This window comes from Bos grunniens, chromosome 3 (genome assembly GCF_055505025.1).
Source record: "Bos grunniens cultivar Pamir isolate PY7600 chromosome 3, Bosgru_T2T1.0, whole genome shotgun sequence".
NCBI lineage: Eukaryota > Metazoa > Chordata > Mammalia > Artiodactyla > Bovidae > Bos > Bos grunniens.
Window position 1 is genome coordinate 97,209,276 of NC_141167.1, and position 15,808 is coordinate 97,225,083.

Consider the following 15,808-nt stretch of genomic DNA (forward strand, 5'->3'; position numbering starts at 1 on the left):
CATATTCACAAAATGAGATGAGTTTTCATTTTATGCCTAAATTTAGGTCAATTTTTTTGACTTCCAAACCCATTAATCCCTACAAACACCTCTGTCCATGGTGCTGACCATGCAGGTTCTGTTGGTGCACTCAAAGATTGAGGGTTCTGTAGACGACAGTAGTTCTGAATCAACAAGTTTACAGTTTGGAATGTGAAAAGAAGTAGATGGTGACTAAGGTCTGAGAGGGGAAAAAAGAACAGAGAGGCATACATAACTAATACAATGGAAACTGAAATTAAAACTGAAAAGGACACTACATAGGAAGAAAAATGAAGAGAAAAGGAAAGAATCAATTTCTGGGATGGGGAGGGAATGAAGAAAATTTACAGAAGAGAAAGACTTCTTTGCATGTTTCTCAGTGGTTCCAGAATTACTTGAGCAGAGTTACTGACAGTAACATTAATAGCTGAGGCACTTCAACACGGGAGCAACAAGTACAGTTTCTAAATCTAAACAGAGGGATATGAATAAAGAACAAACTGCACGTCTGTGCTCAGAATGCCTGGATCTATTCAGGTTGTTGTCGTTTAGTCACTGAGTCATGTCTGACTCTTTTGTGACCCCATGGACTGTAGCCCACCATGGCTACATGGCTCCTCTATCCACGGGGTTTCCCAGGCAAGAATACTGGAATGGGCTGCCATTTTCCTCTCCAGGGGATCTTCCCGACCCAGGGAGTAAACCCACATCTCCTGTAAGGGCAGGTGGGTTCTTTAGGCAGGTTCTTTAGCACTGAGCCACCTGCGAAGCCCATATATTCAGACCAAAGTGATTTGTGAAGGTAGAGATACAGAAAAGAAAACAATGCAGAATAAATCATGAAATGACATCACAGGAGAGTTGTCAAGGAAGTGTTCGAATAAACTGAATTCATTGATGTGTAGGGAACAGAGAATGATATCAGGAACAAATGTGATTAAAATACACAGACATAATGTTAATAGTAGTAAGTAAACTGCCCCCCAAAGAAAACTGGAAAATCTGATAGACAATACAAGTAGTATTTCCCCTCTCACCAAACTAATGCCCTTAACAAACACTAAGAAAAAGAATAAAAATATCTTCCTTGAATTGCTGTTTCTGTCCAAGTCATAACATCTCAAAATGTAGAATGAAACTCAAGCAACAAAAAAAGATGGCTTTTGAAAGTAATTCTGAATAAACGGAGAAGTCTTACTGGATAGCACAGGGAACTATATTCAATACCCTGTGATAAACCATAATGGAAAAGAATATTTAGAAGAATGTGTGTATATATATATATATATATATATATATATATATATGTGGGGGGGGCGCAGGGGTGTGTGTGAATATACTGAATCACTTTGCTGAACAGCAGAAATTAACACATTGTAAATCAACTATACTTCAATTTTTAAAAAATAATTCTGAAAGGTATTTTGAAAGTAATTCTCCTTCAATTACTCAAATTGCTCCTCCAAATAAAGTTTTTTTTTAATGACTTTATTCTCTACTAAAACTTAAAGAAGGAAGGGGGTTTACAGGGGAGGATGAAACTGAATAAGACTTCTGGTTCATTTTAAGATCATCTTTTTGTAACATCTTAATGAGAGGTTTCTCTAAATGCATATTCAAGTGAACTAGACCCAGTCAAAACATGCTTTTGCTTTGAATGTTCATAGTTTACCATCAGTGAGGTGAGTCTTTTTGGTCTCTGTGATGTGAGACTATGTGGACTGACTCTGTAAATATGAAACCACTATAACTGCTTTAATTTCAATGAACTATTCTTATACACTAAAAAATTCAGTACAGATTTATTTTCATTTGAATTCAAAGGGCAGAACAGACATAAATACTTAAGACAATTGTTTTGGAGCCAAACAGATTTGTGTAGAATTCTGAGCTCTCCTTTACTACCTGTGTGGCCTTAGTCAAGTTAATTAACCTCTTCCAGCTTTTGCATCCTCATCTATATATGGGATTATCATATCCTCCCTCAAAGGACTCCTGTGAAGTTTAAATAATGTAATACATGTTGAATATCTAGCACAAAACAGATACCTAACTCTGAACATATGTAAAGATACAAATAAAGAAGTAGCTTAATTAACGGTGTTTATTTCAAGAAATGCTGTGTTTTTAAAACTTTTATCATCCTACATAAATCGTTTTGAAAGAGTTTTCAGTAGGTCCCATTAAAGTGATAATTTAAAGCCAACAGTAAAACACAATGAATCAATCAGCAGAGTTCCAAAAATGCACGCACTAAGCCCAAATTTTACCAAAAACAAAATTCTTACAAAAATATCTGGCTGATTTAAATGCCTTAGAAGATGCAAGCTTTTTCTCTTGAAAACACTGGTTGGTGAAGTAACACTAGCTTTGGCGATCTATTGTTTGACTGTTAGGTACCATGGATCTCTAGTACTGGCTGGAACACATTTGCAAGCAGAAAATGTTTGTGAGGGTAGAGGTGATTTAGGTTTGAGTGATCCTTGGAGGAAAACAGCAAAACCCAATAAACACAAAAAAAGCATTTTATCAAGATATCCAGATGCTGAAAAGTGAATGGGAGTGGCTTTGGCTTCACCAAGGCCACCTACCACAAATAAATAGAAAGAAAAACGTAACAGCTCCTAAGTTTGTTCTCCTGGTCTTCGAATCTGGCTATTAAAGGAATTGTCCTCACCTGCCTGCTTTGGTGATAATCATCTCGGTTCCAATGTCATGGAACCTCTTCCAGAGGTCAGCACATTGTAGCTCCACCTGAATCTCTTCCATGGAAGACATGGCGGCAGGCACAGGGCCTGCAGCACCAGGGCCCAGGTCAGCGTGAGTGTCAAAGGAGCAGGAAGTCCGCTCAGTGAGCACCTCGGAGTCAGAACCTGTGCTCTGCTCGGAATCTGCAAAATAAATAATTGAGCCTTAGGTGAGAAACTGCTGACTCCCCCCATGCCCCTGGCCTCAAAACGATGGAGGCAGGGTGGGGGGCACGATGGGGTGGGGAGAGGGGTAACAAAAGGAGGCTTAAAGCTGGGAAGCTCCAGTGCACAGTACTCAGGGTATTTGTGTGTGTGTGTGGTTTGTTTTTGTGATTTACGATCTTCTTTCAGGTTTCATGTTTCCAACATGAAATCTGGCATTTTAGTAAGTTCTAGCAACAGCTGAAGAAAATTGGCCCACAATAGGCAATAGAAAGAGTGTGAATGTCACCGTGTTGAAGGGAATAAAACCAAACTGGGGCAACAAAATAAACAAAGGCCAAATTTTAAGAAAGAATCATCATCACAGACTCCAGCTGCAAACCCAGATTAGACTTTTCAACTTGGGGGAAAAGATTCCATGCTAACAGCAATGTATTCTCTAATTCCATACCACACAGCATCACTGTCCATCAGTCAGTTACTTTTAAACACAGCAACTTTTCCTCCATTTATATATCCTGGTCATCACAAGTAATGAAAAGCTGTTAGGGATCTTCAGAAACACCTTGTTGTATATTTGAGTAAATGGCTTTCCCTAAAGCCCAATCAGGCCATTTTGGATTTAAAAAAAAAAAACAAACCAGTCTGTTGTGAGGCAAGGATGTAAGCATATGGAAAAGGTTACCCCAAGAAGGCGGTTAAAACAAAGGGAATAAATGAGTTTAGGAGACACCTTGATTGGTTTCTAAAGTATGGGTAGAGGGGAGGGCTGATGCAAACAGGAAGGTAGGATTGAGAGCAACCAAATAAAAAGCTGGCATGCTGGGCCAGATGGTCCTTTCCTCCTGCGTCTTCTATTCTCAAAGAAGGGGCAGGGTTGGGGGTGGGGGAGTAGGGAGGATGCAGACCAAAGAGAATGCTAGAGGCAGATCTGTAATTTTTCAGAATTTACTTTTAGAAGAATTGTATCTCCTAATATTTTCCAAACTTGGAGTAGCTAGTAGTTTCCTTATGTCAAATGATACTGCAAACCAAGCCTAAAAACGTATTTCTTCCACTCACCCTTAACATCTAGGATTTTGATTTCTACCCCCTAATTAAATACATACATAAAGAAAGGTTAAAAACAACAATGTCTTACTCTGACAACTGGCTTTTCAATGCTGTCAAAGGTCAGGACCTCTTGGGCACCAGTGCTTGACATTAACATGACGGAAGAAGGCTGGGACACAATGCCAGACCATCTCGTGGCCATCCTCACTAACTGGAGCAGGTTTCCAGGCCTGTGAACAACGCCTCTCACGACACCTTTAATTTTCTTTCCTTCCAGTCCTAAAGTGTTCCTCTCTCAAGGCCAGGCAGCATTTCTAGCAAGAATCTATCACAGCTTTGCAAGCCCATGGGAAGCCAAGTGTCATTTTTCTCCATCCTCCCCAATTCCTCACCCTCACTGCTGAAGACATTCAACACACCGCAGAACTGAACCAAGCTCCCAAACAACAGGGAAGCCTCTGCCCATAATCTTTAGTTTATCCACAATCACTGATCCAGTCATCATCTTCATCAAAAACATTAAAAAGTTGTATAGCCAGATTTTCCATGTCTAAGCATGGAATAAATGTAAATATTAATTTACAATGTAAAAAAAATGTAAAAATAAATATAAAATGATAATTTTATACCTTGGACTAAACAGAAGCTAATGTTGATCTCTTCCAAGTATAGAAAAGTGGAGCTACTCATCTAAGGTGAGAGCTGTAGTTGAGCGACAAATCTCTATCCCAGCCTGATTCAGTCTGCCTTTCAGCAGAGCCATGACATCATCACACACTCTCCAAACAATAGTAATCCAACCCCCTGAGGTCTGGATTCCCAAATCCCATTTTGTTTCTGTGATACGCCAAGAGCTCCTTGCTTATCACTAAAACTGTGACTTTTTCAAGATCTTCTCAAAGCAAGATTTTTAAAAAACAGTCTTGTCGTACTTTTGGGAGCAAAGTACTATGAAATCTCCCTATCATAGCATGCTATGATTGTGAAACAAAAGGAAATAAACCACCTAAGTAGAGCCCGGCAAACATTTTTGACACATGATTTCTCTAGCATGTGTTTAGGAAGGAGGAAACAAAGGAAAGATACTGCTGCAATAAGTGATCAATTTCTAAAGGTAGCCAAATTGAGGTAGGGATTAGAATGGGAATGGTGGCTGCAGAGTAAGGAAGTAAATGTCTCTGCTCTTAACTCCCTTCATCATCTGGAATAAAATAGGTATTCAGAATGTAACATTAAATGGACTAATGAATAATCTTGGGCAAATTATTTAGCCACATTGGACCTATTTCTTCATAGTACAATTAGAAGGACTGAACTGAAAACTTTCATAATCTCTTCTACCTCTAGTGGTTTGAAGAATGTAAGAATCCTTCTTAATGCAACTTTCAGGATTAACCCAAGCTACCTCAATTAGAAGCATCATTTTTTTTAAATTCTACTTCAAAACTTTAGGAAAAAGTCCAAAACATGTGTAAATAAGTCAAAAGAGATAAGCTTTTTTAAAGATCATTATACAAATTGCTTAATTGGGACTTTAGTTCTAAGTACTCAGTGGCCAACTATTTCCAATAGATTGTTAGCTGTTCAATGTTTGTTTGTTTTTTTAGATAAAACACTAAAACCATGATTCATGAAAGAAAAATTTGATGCTGGACTTGAAAAAAATTGCAGAAGTATCAAATTATAAACTGTCTGGGCAAGATAATGAAAAGAGGAAAAGACTGAGGATCCAAATTCACATTATCATAGGAGTTGAAGAATTGAGTATTCTGTTTATAGTTTCAATCAAATCCATCAATAAGCACCTATCAGCATGTGGCCCTATACAAGGTACCATGTAGATAATTTGAAACAGAATCCAGACCTTGAGAAATTTCCCAGTTAGTGTTGATTAATTACGTGTTTATTGAGTGCTTATTATGTGCCTGGCACTGTGCTAGATTCTGGAAAATACTGAAGTACACAATGGATCTCTTTACAGAACAAGTAGAAACTGGAAATGTTCATAAATAATCGGAGACCGAGACAAATACTACCATGCAGTTCTCCATACCATTACATATTTTTCTGTATGTCACATAGGAATTCAGGGAAGAAAGAGATCTAAGAAGGCTGGAACATTCCATGGTTACTAAGAAAGGAATGGACAAGATGTGGAGACAGAGGCACTGTTTTCACATGAAGAGGATTTTCAGAAACAGTTGTTTGCCTAGAAATACTCTGTGCTCCTGAAGTCTCACTCCCTCACAAAATAAAGCCCAAACGACTTCTACATACAGAATGCAGGTACCAGCTCGTATTTTCAATCACACGAATGCAGCATGTAATTTTCTATCCTTGGTTGTTTAACTGTCACAGGTTGGAAACAAAATTAATATTATAGCTTATATAGTTTGTTTTTTCATAAAGGAACATGTATGTTTTATTATAGAAACTATAGATGATCAAAAAGACAAAAAAACAAATCACTTTTAATCTCATCATGTAGAAATAAACACTTTTCTGAGTGTAGCATTCTCGGGTATTTTCTGCAACTTTTATTTACCAACTTCATCTTTCTAAAAGATTAATTTACATTTATAGATATTAACTGACACATAACCTAATGTTAGTTTCACATGTACAACATAAAGATTCGATGTATGTATATACTGTGAAATAATCATCACAATAAATCTAGTTAACATCCTTCACCACACCTAGTTATTTTTGTGTGTGCAGTCAGCGTTTTAAAAATCTCTCTTCCTAGCAGGTTCAAATATACAGTAGAGTATTATTAATTACAGTCACCATGCTGTACACTATATCCTCAGGACGTATCTATTTTAATAACTACAAATTTGCACCTTCTGACCATTTTACCCATTTCACCTCCCCTCCAGCTCCTGACTCTGGGAACCAACCAATCTGTTCTTTATAGCTAAGAGTTTTGGAGAAGGAAATGGCAACCCACCCACTCCAGTACTCTTGCCTGGAGAATCCCATGGATGGAGGAGCCTGGTAGGCTACAGTCCACGGGGTCGCGAAGAGTCGGACATGACTGAGCGGCTGCACTTTCACTTTTCACTTACATGCATTGGAGAAGGAAACGGCAACCCACTCAAGTGTTCTTGCCTGGAGAATCCCAGGGACGGGGGAGCCTGGTGGGCTGCCGTCTATGGGGTCGCACAGAGTTGGACACGACTGAAGCGACTTAGGAGCAGCAGCAACTAGGAGTTTAGGGTTTTTTGTTTGTTTGTTTTGTGCTTTTTGTTTTTTAGACTCCACACATAAATGAGATCATGCAATATCTATCTTTCTCTATTTGATTTATCTCACTTAACATAATGCCCTCAAGATCCATCTGTGGTGCTGTAACATAATAACAGTCATTAAAAATTACATTTTCAGTTATTAAAAATATCAACAGAGCTTTCCTTTTTATGTCTGAATAATATTCAATTGTATGTGTATATATATATATCACTGATTCTATATAGTTGGTTTTTAACTTCTAGAGCAGTGAGGGCTACCTGTGACATTAACTACTCTACAGTACCCTTAAAATAGTCATCTCAGAGTCCAGATCAACAGTCGAGGTAAAAATAAAATTTATTCCTTTGTAAAGTACATTTCCAAATCATAGTTACATAAAATATTTAGGCTAGCCAGATAAATTATTTCATCTGTTAATCAGAATGTACACTCAAGTTACCTAAGTGCATAGTGAGTACGTTATTTCAATTAAGTCAGGTCCTCCATTCAGAAATATAATGTCTTTTGAAGATCAGAAAATACTTCTGTGTTTTCAAGGTTCTTTCATTCTTGGCAATTTGTGACTTCCTGCCTTCAAAAAATAACCATTAGGAACTCATTTGAATGACCTGGATAGATGTTTTGGCTATCAGATGTCTCTTGTGAACAATATTGTAATGAGGGAAGTTTTAGGAAGTCAGGAACATAAATGAAAAGTTACGCATAACTAAGGAAGTTAAAAGAGAAAACTTTGGGAACCTGCATTAAGCCAGTTACAAGTCACTGGAGAACAGCATGTGACTCCGAGTCAAACCAACATATCTATTGCTTTCCAAAAGAGAATCTAACCATCAGTTCATAGGGTCACTCATTTTCTCTCTCTGACCTGTTTTATATAGACAAGCTGGATACTGTAACACTAAGTTCTCAGAGAAAGCTCAATTTAGCTTAGAGAGATTCCAGTTCTCAATTCATGCAAAACAATAGCAATAATAAAATAGTTTCTTTCTAATAGTTTCTAATAGATAGTATTAATATACTATATAATATATGGCATATTATGTTTATGTCAATTTTGTGGATGAGGAAATTAAGACTAAAAAAAACTAAAAACAACATGGCCTATGAAGTTGGTCTTCTACTTCCTGAATCAATGATCAGGTCTCCCCAAGATCATACTACATTCATCCTTGGCCAAAGCAGTCAGCAATTCTGTAACACCCTTCAACTGTTTTGGCTGGCCATCCTTACAACTGAAATGGCTTAAATGTTTGATCTCGGCCAAGTCACATAACTGGGCTTCCCTGGTGGCTCAGTGGTAAAGAATCTGCCTGCTGATACAGGAGACACAAGTTCGATCCCTGGGTCAGGAAGATCCCTTGGAGAAGGAAATGGCAACCCACTGCAGTATTCTTGCCTGGAAAATCCCATGGATAGAGGAGCCTGGAGGGCTACAGTCCATGGGAAGGCAAAAGAGTTAGACATAACTTAGCAACTGAACAACAACAACAAGTCACATGACTATTCTGGTCCCTATTTTCCTTAATCTTTATAGCACAGCACATGAGCATATAATTAGGGATACTATAAAGTCCCCTTTAAGTTTAATGTTTAATAAAGGATTTGTAGTACAGCTTAAAGAACACCAAGTCTAACAGCAGCAACCCAACCATGATAAACTGATTCAGTTGACATGTATAGGAAAAACCTGTATTATGTGTTCTTTGACTTAATTTCAAAATTAGATATTATGAAAACATATTTCATGGGCTTCCCTGGTGGCTCAGCAATAAAGAACCCACTTGCAAGTCAGAAGGCGTGAGTTCAATTCCTGGGTTGGGAAGATCCTCTGGAGGAGGGCATGGCAACCCACTCCAGTATTCTTGCCTTGAGAATTCCATGGACAGAGAAGCCTGGTGGGCTACAGTCCATAGAGTGGCAAAGAGTCAGACATGACTGAAGCGACTTAGCATGCACACACTGACCAAACATATATCCGAGTCTGCCAGGTGAATTTCATCTCCACTTCACTAATAATTTTAAGTAATCATTTATTACTACAGTTAACAAGGCATATTTACTTTTGGGGCTTGAAAAACCAAGAGTAGGGTCTTGGAAAGCCACCTCATTTTGCAGTATCTTAGTTTCCTTATCTTTGCTATCTCCTTATTTTACTATTAGAGTCAAGGGGAAGATATCTTCCTTTTCAAAAACTACATTTATATCTTTATGATAAAAACAGAATCTAATGTTATCAGAAGAATAACTATGGACAGTGAGATAAGCTCATAAGAACTGTCCCAACCAAATAATTAATGCGTGCATACTAAGTCACTTCAGTCGTGTCTGACTCTTTGCAACTCTATGGACTGTTGCTCGTCAGGCTCCTCTGTCCATCGGATTCTCCAGGCAAGAATACTTGAGTGGGGTGCCATGCCCTCCTCCAGAGGATCTTCCCAACTGAAGGACTGAACCTACATCTCTTACATCTCCTGCATTGGCAGAAGATTCTTTACCACTAGTGCCACCAGGGAAGCCCAAAGAGTTAGTAGTCAACATATATTGAGCACTTACTGGCATTCTGCTAAGACTTTACACACATACCATCAGTTAACAAAACAACTCTAAGAGTTACTAGTATTCTCTCCATTTCAAGTAATATTGACAGCCTAATTCAGATTACATCAGTTCTACCTCCTAAGGATTGCAGGCATATTAAACTATATTTACTGTCAGTTTTATTCAACCAAACATTTCTGCTTTATATAGATCAGGTTGTATATGAATGTTCCAAGACAGATAAAATCAGTTCTTGCTCTGAGGGAGCTCACAATGATAGGAAGGACACAGAACCTGTTAAGGACAGTGGTCTTTGATAGGTGCTCTGACAAATGTAGGAGCAAAGCACTAATGGAAACTCTGAAGAGCAAACAAGCCAATGGATGAGAGGATCGAAAATTTCATGAGGTGAAATTTAAGAGTGGGCTTGAAATCTCTATGAGCTTTATATGCGTTCAATATGAGCAAGCAAAGACATTATCGGGACGGAATCTCACATAGTGAGAACAGCATTAGGAACTTGTCATTTTTAGAAAATTACAAGCACACTGATACGGCAAGAGCTTAAAATACATAAGGGAAGAGGGAAAGTGAGATAAATTGGAAAAATCAGGTTCAACTCAACTAGACAATGACTTACTGGTACATAATAGATGTACCAATTACTCTTCTATCAATAAATTCTTGAGACATCATCTGAGAAAAAACAAAAAACCCTGGCCTCATGGAGTTTATATTTTAGGAGGAATGTGTGCGTGTCATAATATGGAGTTTAGACTTTATTTTGTTTACACCAAAGTTTTCTTTTAAATGAAAGTGAAAATAGCTTGGTGTTCCCTTCTAGACTATGAATTCCATAAACTGAGCTTCACACTTTGCTACATCTCCTGAATGAATGATACATGATAGCCTGGTTTCAGTGTGGAAGACTGGTGGTAGAAGACTACTCTAGAGGCAGATAGGAGATTCTGAATTTTCTGAGATTAGATGGACAGTCACTTCCATGAGACTGGACTTCAGGTGTCATTTTAAGCCAAGGGAAAAAGTAGTTTGAGACAAAAGAGAAAGACCCAACCCAGATGATAATCAAACAATCATTCTTGGTTTGTTTCTGCCAATAACTGGGACATGACTATATTGAGCAGTACCCTCTATCAGATACCGCTAGAGCAACCACTCCTTGATCTACATCTTAAGTCCCAAAATCTCTGAAACCAATACCCCCACAGTCATCTCAGGTGTCCCCATTCATACCACTGCAGACATCAGAAGCTTATAACTCAGGCAGCACTCCCTGTACCTGGCTCAAGTAATTCCTATTTCCAGAGGACCTCTACAGTGGAAATTGGTCCTGGGACATCAGATTTTATCAGGTAGCTTAGCAAAATCTGGTGATGAAACTTTTTATAGAGTAATTCTAAATACGGCAGAGGCAGAACATTTGGCACAGACCTGAGTGCGGACTGAGCCCAAATTTGATACCCCTTCCAGAGCTTCAAGGGAATGAACTATAACCCAGGTTGGATTAAACTAAAATTATGATGATAGCAAACACTCAAATGAGCCTGTTAGATGACTTTAGTAATGGAATGAAGTCTCTGAGCCCTCCATGCCGTCCAAGTTTTATTTGGGAAAAGGGGGGGGGGGGTGGTAACCTGAAGCCTGCAATTCCCATGCCAATAATCCAATTAAGGAGACTGAGAGCACATATCCTTCAGCTGCCTAAAGCACTCTGCACCTGACAACCAGCACCTCTCTCACTGACAAGCAGACCACAGGCAAGGACCCAATGTCATCCCTGCGATCTAAGCCTTTTAAAGAGGCTTTGCAAAGAAGTGGCAGCAGTCATTTTTATATCTGTTTCTTGTTGATCAGACAAAGGCTCAATGTCACCAAAGGTTCAGCCTCTAGTGCTCCAGCATGCTTTAAAGGTGGAAGCAAACAAAAGAAGAGAAATAGCAGGCACTACACTAAATAGTTGGTATACATTTATATGTAAGCCTCATGCAATTTTCACAGAAAATCCTACGGAATAAGCATTACTGCTGCCATGTTATAAGTGAGGAAACTGAGGTTTGGCAGGATGAAGAAGCTTTTCTCATGTTATATGACTAGCAGGGGTCAGAGTGGGATTTGACACTGCAGGCAATGTTAGTCTGACACTACAGGTAATGCTCTTTCCACTATCGATCGTTGCCCAGTTTTTAGAGCTAGTCCTGCAAAGTTGTGAGCTTCCCACTCTGAAGTGGGAAACACCGAGCTAATGTCCAGGCTGCTGGGTGAGAAGATAGCTCTGCGGAAGCTAAAACATCCTTAGAAAAGAGAAAATTCAAACCAAGGTCAGATGGGAATTTTCCTTTCTCAGTCAGAGGGCAGTTATGTTCAGGAATATTTTAGGTCTCTTCACCAACTTAACATTATTTAACACATAAATACAAATGTAAAAGGCCCTTTTTGTTGTATTTCACCTCCTGTTTCCAGCCCTCCCTGGGTAAAAGATCCAAATGTGACAGATCACTAAAGATCACTCTTATGCCTTAGCTGAGAAATTAAGTAAAATAACATTAGAAGATACTTGGATTGGAAAATGTTTGGACTTTGTGAAATGTGAAATGACAGCATGGAAAGACAAGAAAACACAGCTGAAGTAGTTCCTATTTGTGCATAATTTGGTTTATTTAAGCTGAGGTCAGAGTTCAGGGCACCAAAGCTTTTGATAGTCTTAAATGTATACCTATACTTAAGGAGTGGAGAAGGCAATGGCACCCCACTCCAGTACTCTTGCCTGGAAAATCCCACGGATGGAGGAGCCCGGTGGGCTTCAGTCCATGGGGTCGCTAAGAGTTGGACATGACTGAGCGACTTCACTTTCACTTTTCACTTTCATGCATTGGAGAAGGAAATGGTAACCCACTCCAGTGTTCTTGCCTGGAGAATCCCAGGGACGGGGGAGCCTGGTGGGCTTCCGTCTATGGGGTCACACAGAGTCAGACACGACTGAAGCGACTTAGCAGCAGCAGCATACTTAAGGAGAAATCATCTGATAATAACATGTGAGAGCACTTTATAAACAGTAAAGCATCAAATTAATATATAAGATTACAAGGCAATGATCAAGTTAGTTGGGAAGGCTAAGAATAAATAAGGACAACTATGGGTCCTGGATTTTTCTAGAACAATCCTAAGTTCAAATATTTTATTTCTTCCCCCCACCCCCATAAAATTACAAGTTTTGAGACCAACTCTTGGTTCAAAAAATATTCTTGATCAAAGTACATAAAATGCATAAATGGAATAACCAAAAATTGATCATAAGTTACATGGTAATACTGAAATCTAAAAACCTCTTGCCCCAGAGGTCTTCCAAAATTTGATCCTGGTTGAATGGGTGGTCTTCAAGATTGACTAGTCAATTTTAGGCCAGCAGCTGTCAACACATGCCCCTCCCCGAGGCTCATGGCATTTTTTCTGGGTGAATTGACACATTAGCTCATCCCTAAACCAGTGCTTGTTTGCTCTTTGCAACCACAACTACTCCCAACCTCCCACCACCACCCCCACCTCCACGGCAGCCACCACCAAAACACCATCAAATATCTGCCAAATTTCCATGATGTGAAAAGGAGGCCTTCCCCTAAAGGCTCTAGAAGAACTTGCTCTACCTTCTTAGGCTATTCTCACTGAGCACCAGTAAAAAAACAAATCCATGCTAACATGCTAAAGGGGAAGAATTAAGCAGCTGACTTGCAGTCAACAATTATAATTTAACTATGACTCCTGGAGTGACTGCACTTGGAAGTGGCAATTTCAAACATGTAAGCAACACAGACATTCAAAGATAGCCAGGAACATGCCATATCCTTAGATTATACTTAGGACACCACCAGCTACACTTAGTTTCAAATCCACCCAACCTATCAAGACAAATATAATGGACCATCTTGTTTAATTAACAGAAGAGCCATGTGGCTAGAAAATGTAACAACCTCTCCAGTAATTTTCTAAATTTATCCATTCAATCAATCACTCATTTATTCAACAAATACTTATTGACTATCTAGCCTGGGCCCACAAGTGTGTTAGATACTGTGAAGGCACAAAATGAAACAAGCCAAGTTCCTATGTCCTCAGGAATTTACAAAATCACTTAGGAGATAGGTCAGGTTAATTAGGAATCTAATATTAACTGAACAGTTACAATCCAGCATAGCATACAGCATGCTGAGTGACTGCAATTCAAAAAACCAAGTTCTGAAGTTCATCTCTTTTTTCCCAACTGTCTAATCTTGAACAAGTCATTTAACCTCTATAAGCCTTAGTTTCATCATTTACAAATTGAGGATATCATTAGTACCTACTTTGTGAAATTTCTATGAATTACTAACAAAGTGTGTGTCTGGGGGTTTATGTAAATACTTTATCAGTACTGAAAGAGATTGCTGTGTTGTTGTTATTCAGTCACTAAGTCGTGTCCAACTCTTTGAGACCCCATGGACTGCAGCCCGCCAGGCTCCTGTCCATGTGATTCTCTAGGCAAGAATTCTGGAGTGGGTTGCCATTTCCTACTCCAGGAGATCTTCCTGACCCAGGGATTGAACCCATGTCTCCTGCATTGGCAGGTAGATTCTTTACCTCTGAGCCACCAGGGAAGCCCAGTAAAAGGGATACATAAATGCTGATTTTCATTATTATCTAAAAGGAGTATCAACAAAATGTTGTAGGAATTGTGAGGTGACAAGAACCTCTTCCAGTGCAGGGGTCTTTTCTGCGCCTAATGAAGAGATATCTTCAAGATGAAAAGGAAGAGAGAGGGAAAGAAGAAGAAAGATATTCCAGGGAAAGGGAATTTTATGGCAGAGGCATGGCAGTAAAGTCTACCAGACAGGTTTAGAGAACAGCTAGTAATTGAGACCACATCTGTGTGATTTCTCTTGAATCCTCAGCACCCGGGACAATGTCTGGCATCTATTATGCACTCAATAAAATGTTGTTTTTGTTGAATTCATGAATGAATGAAGGAAGTGCTATATGTTTAGCAAAGCAAGAAAAGAGGTGAGGCCAGAGAAGGCTGGAGCCATATCAAGAATCTTGAATGCTATTCTTCTTCTGATCTTCTTCAGGAGACCAAAATATCCCCACTAATGAGATGTCTTAATTAAATGCCATGTTCCCAATGAAAACCCAACAGCGTCACCTCCAGGCATACTTTAAGTTTTTCGAATCCCATTAGCTAGTCCTTCCAGGACTATGAGTTTCATTAAAACTAATTGGCAACATCTAACCTGAAATCTTTTGGGGCATCAGGGAATTTGGTCACCTCTACGAATAGCAATCAGTCAGTCATCTTAAAAATTCCTGACACTAACTCTCCTCCACATGAACTTAAGGAGAAAAGTTGCCTGTGATAATGAGAGTAAAATGAGGAAAGGAGCAAGCCCTTCTACAAGTGCTGGAACTAGTAATGCGTGTGTGTGTGTGTGTGTGTGTGTGTGTGTGTGTGTGTGTGTGCATGCATGCACACACACACTCTCTGGCAGGATTGCAGGGGTGCAGAGATGACTTCTCCTTCAGGAAAAGGATGGCTCCTGCACACAGAGCTGCTGCACCCTCCAGACCCTCACAGCAAGTGTCCCTGCTATCTGTGATGAAGTGGGCTTTCCAGAGACGCTGCCAAGAAAGGGAAGGAGCACAGTCCCTCTTCAGAATCACGAAGACCCAGCTTTATGACTTTGGCCTAGTGATTTAACCTGCCTGAGTCAATTTCCTCAGTAAAGCAGATATGTCCATGGCTCCCAGCAAAGCCTCTAGCACACTGTGGGAGTATATTAAATGTTAGTTCTGTCCATAATTTGGAAAAGGAGGTGGCCACAGGATTAGATCTTTCCCCAATCACTTCCCAATACATATTTGAGAGGGAGAAAGAAGGTTCTTTTAAAAAGAGAAAAGCAAATTCTAGCAAAGAAAACTTAGGATGTAGAACTGAAAAATATCACATAATGAAGACAACAGTTCAGGGCCTAGAACAAAAG

At 39.2% G+C, this 15,808-nt stretch overlaps 1 protein-coding gene and 1 long non-coding RNA gene across 11 annotated transcripts in view; one reads left to right on the plus strand and one right to left on the minus strand.

The window, feature by feature from the left end:
- Nucleotides 1-15,808, minus strand: part of TBX15 (T-box transcription factor 15) — a 125,885-nt gene that overhangs the window by 48,116 nt on the left and 61,961 nt on the right. For all 10 annotated transcript variants that reach the window (XM_086392127.1, XM_086392132.1, XM_086392123.1 and 7 more), the window contains one exon: nt 2,699-2,912. In XM_086392127.1, coding sequence (XP_086248253.1) covers nt 2,699-2,799 — 101 coding nt within the window. In that variant the 5' untranslated portion in view covers nt 2,800-2,912. The remainder of the gene's footprint in view (nt 1-2,698; nt 2,913-15,808) is intronic.
- Nucleotides 2,807-7,392, plus strand: LOC147376185 (uncharacterized). The gene is made up of 3 exons (XR_015160822.1): nt 2,807-2,938; nt 6,069-6,272; nt 6,869-7,392. It is a non-coding gene; the product is annotated as an uncharacterized LOC147376185 (long non-coding RNA).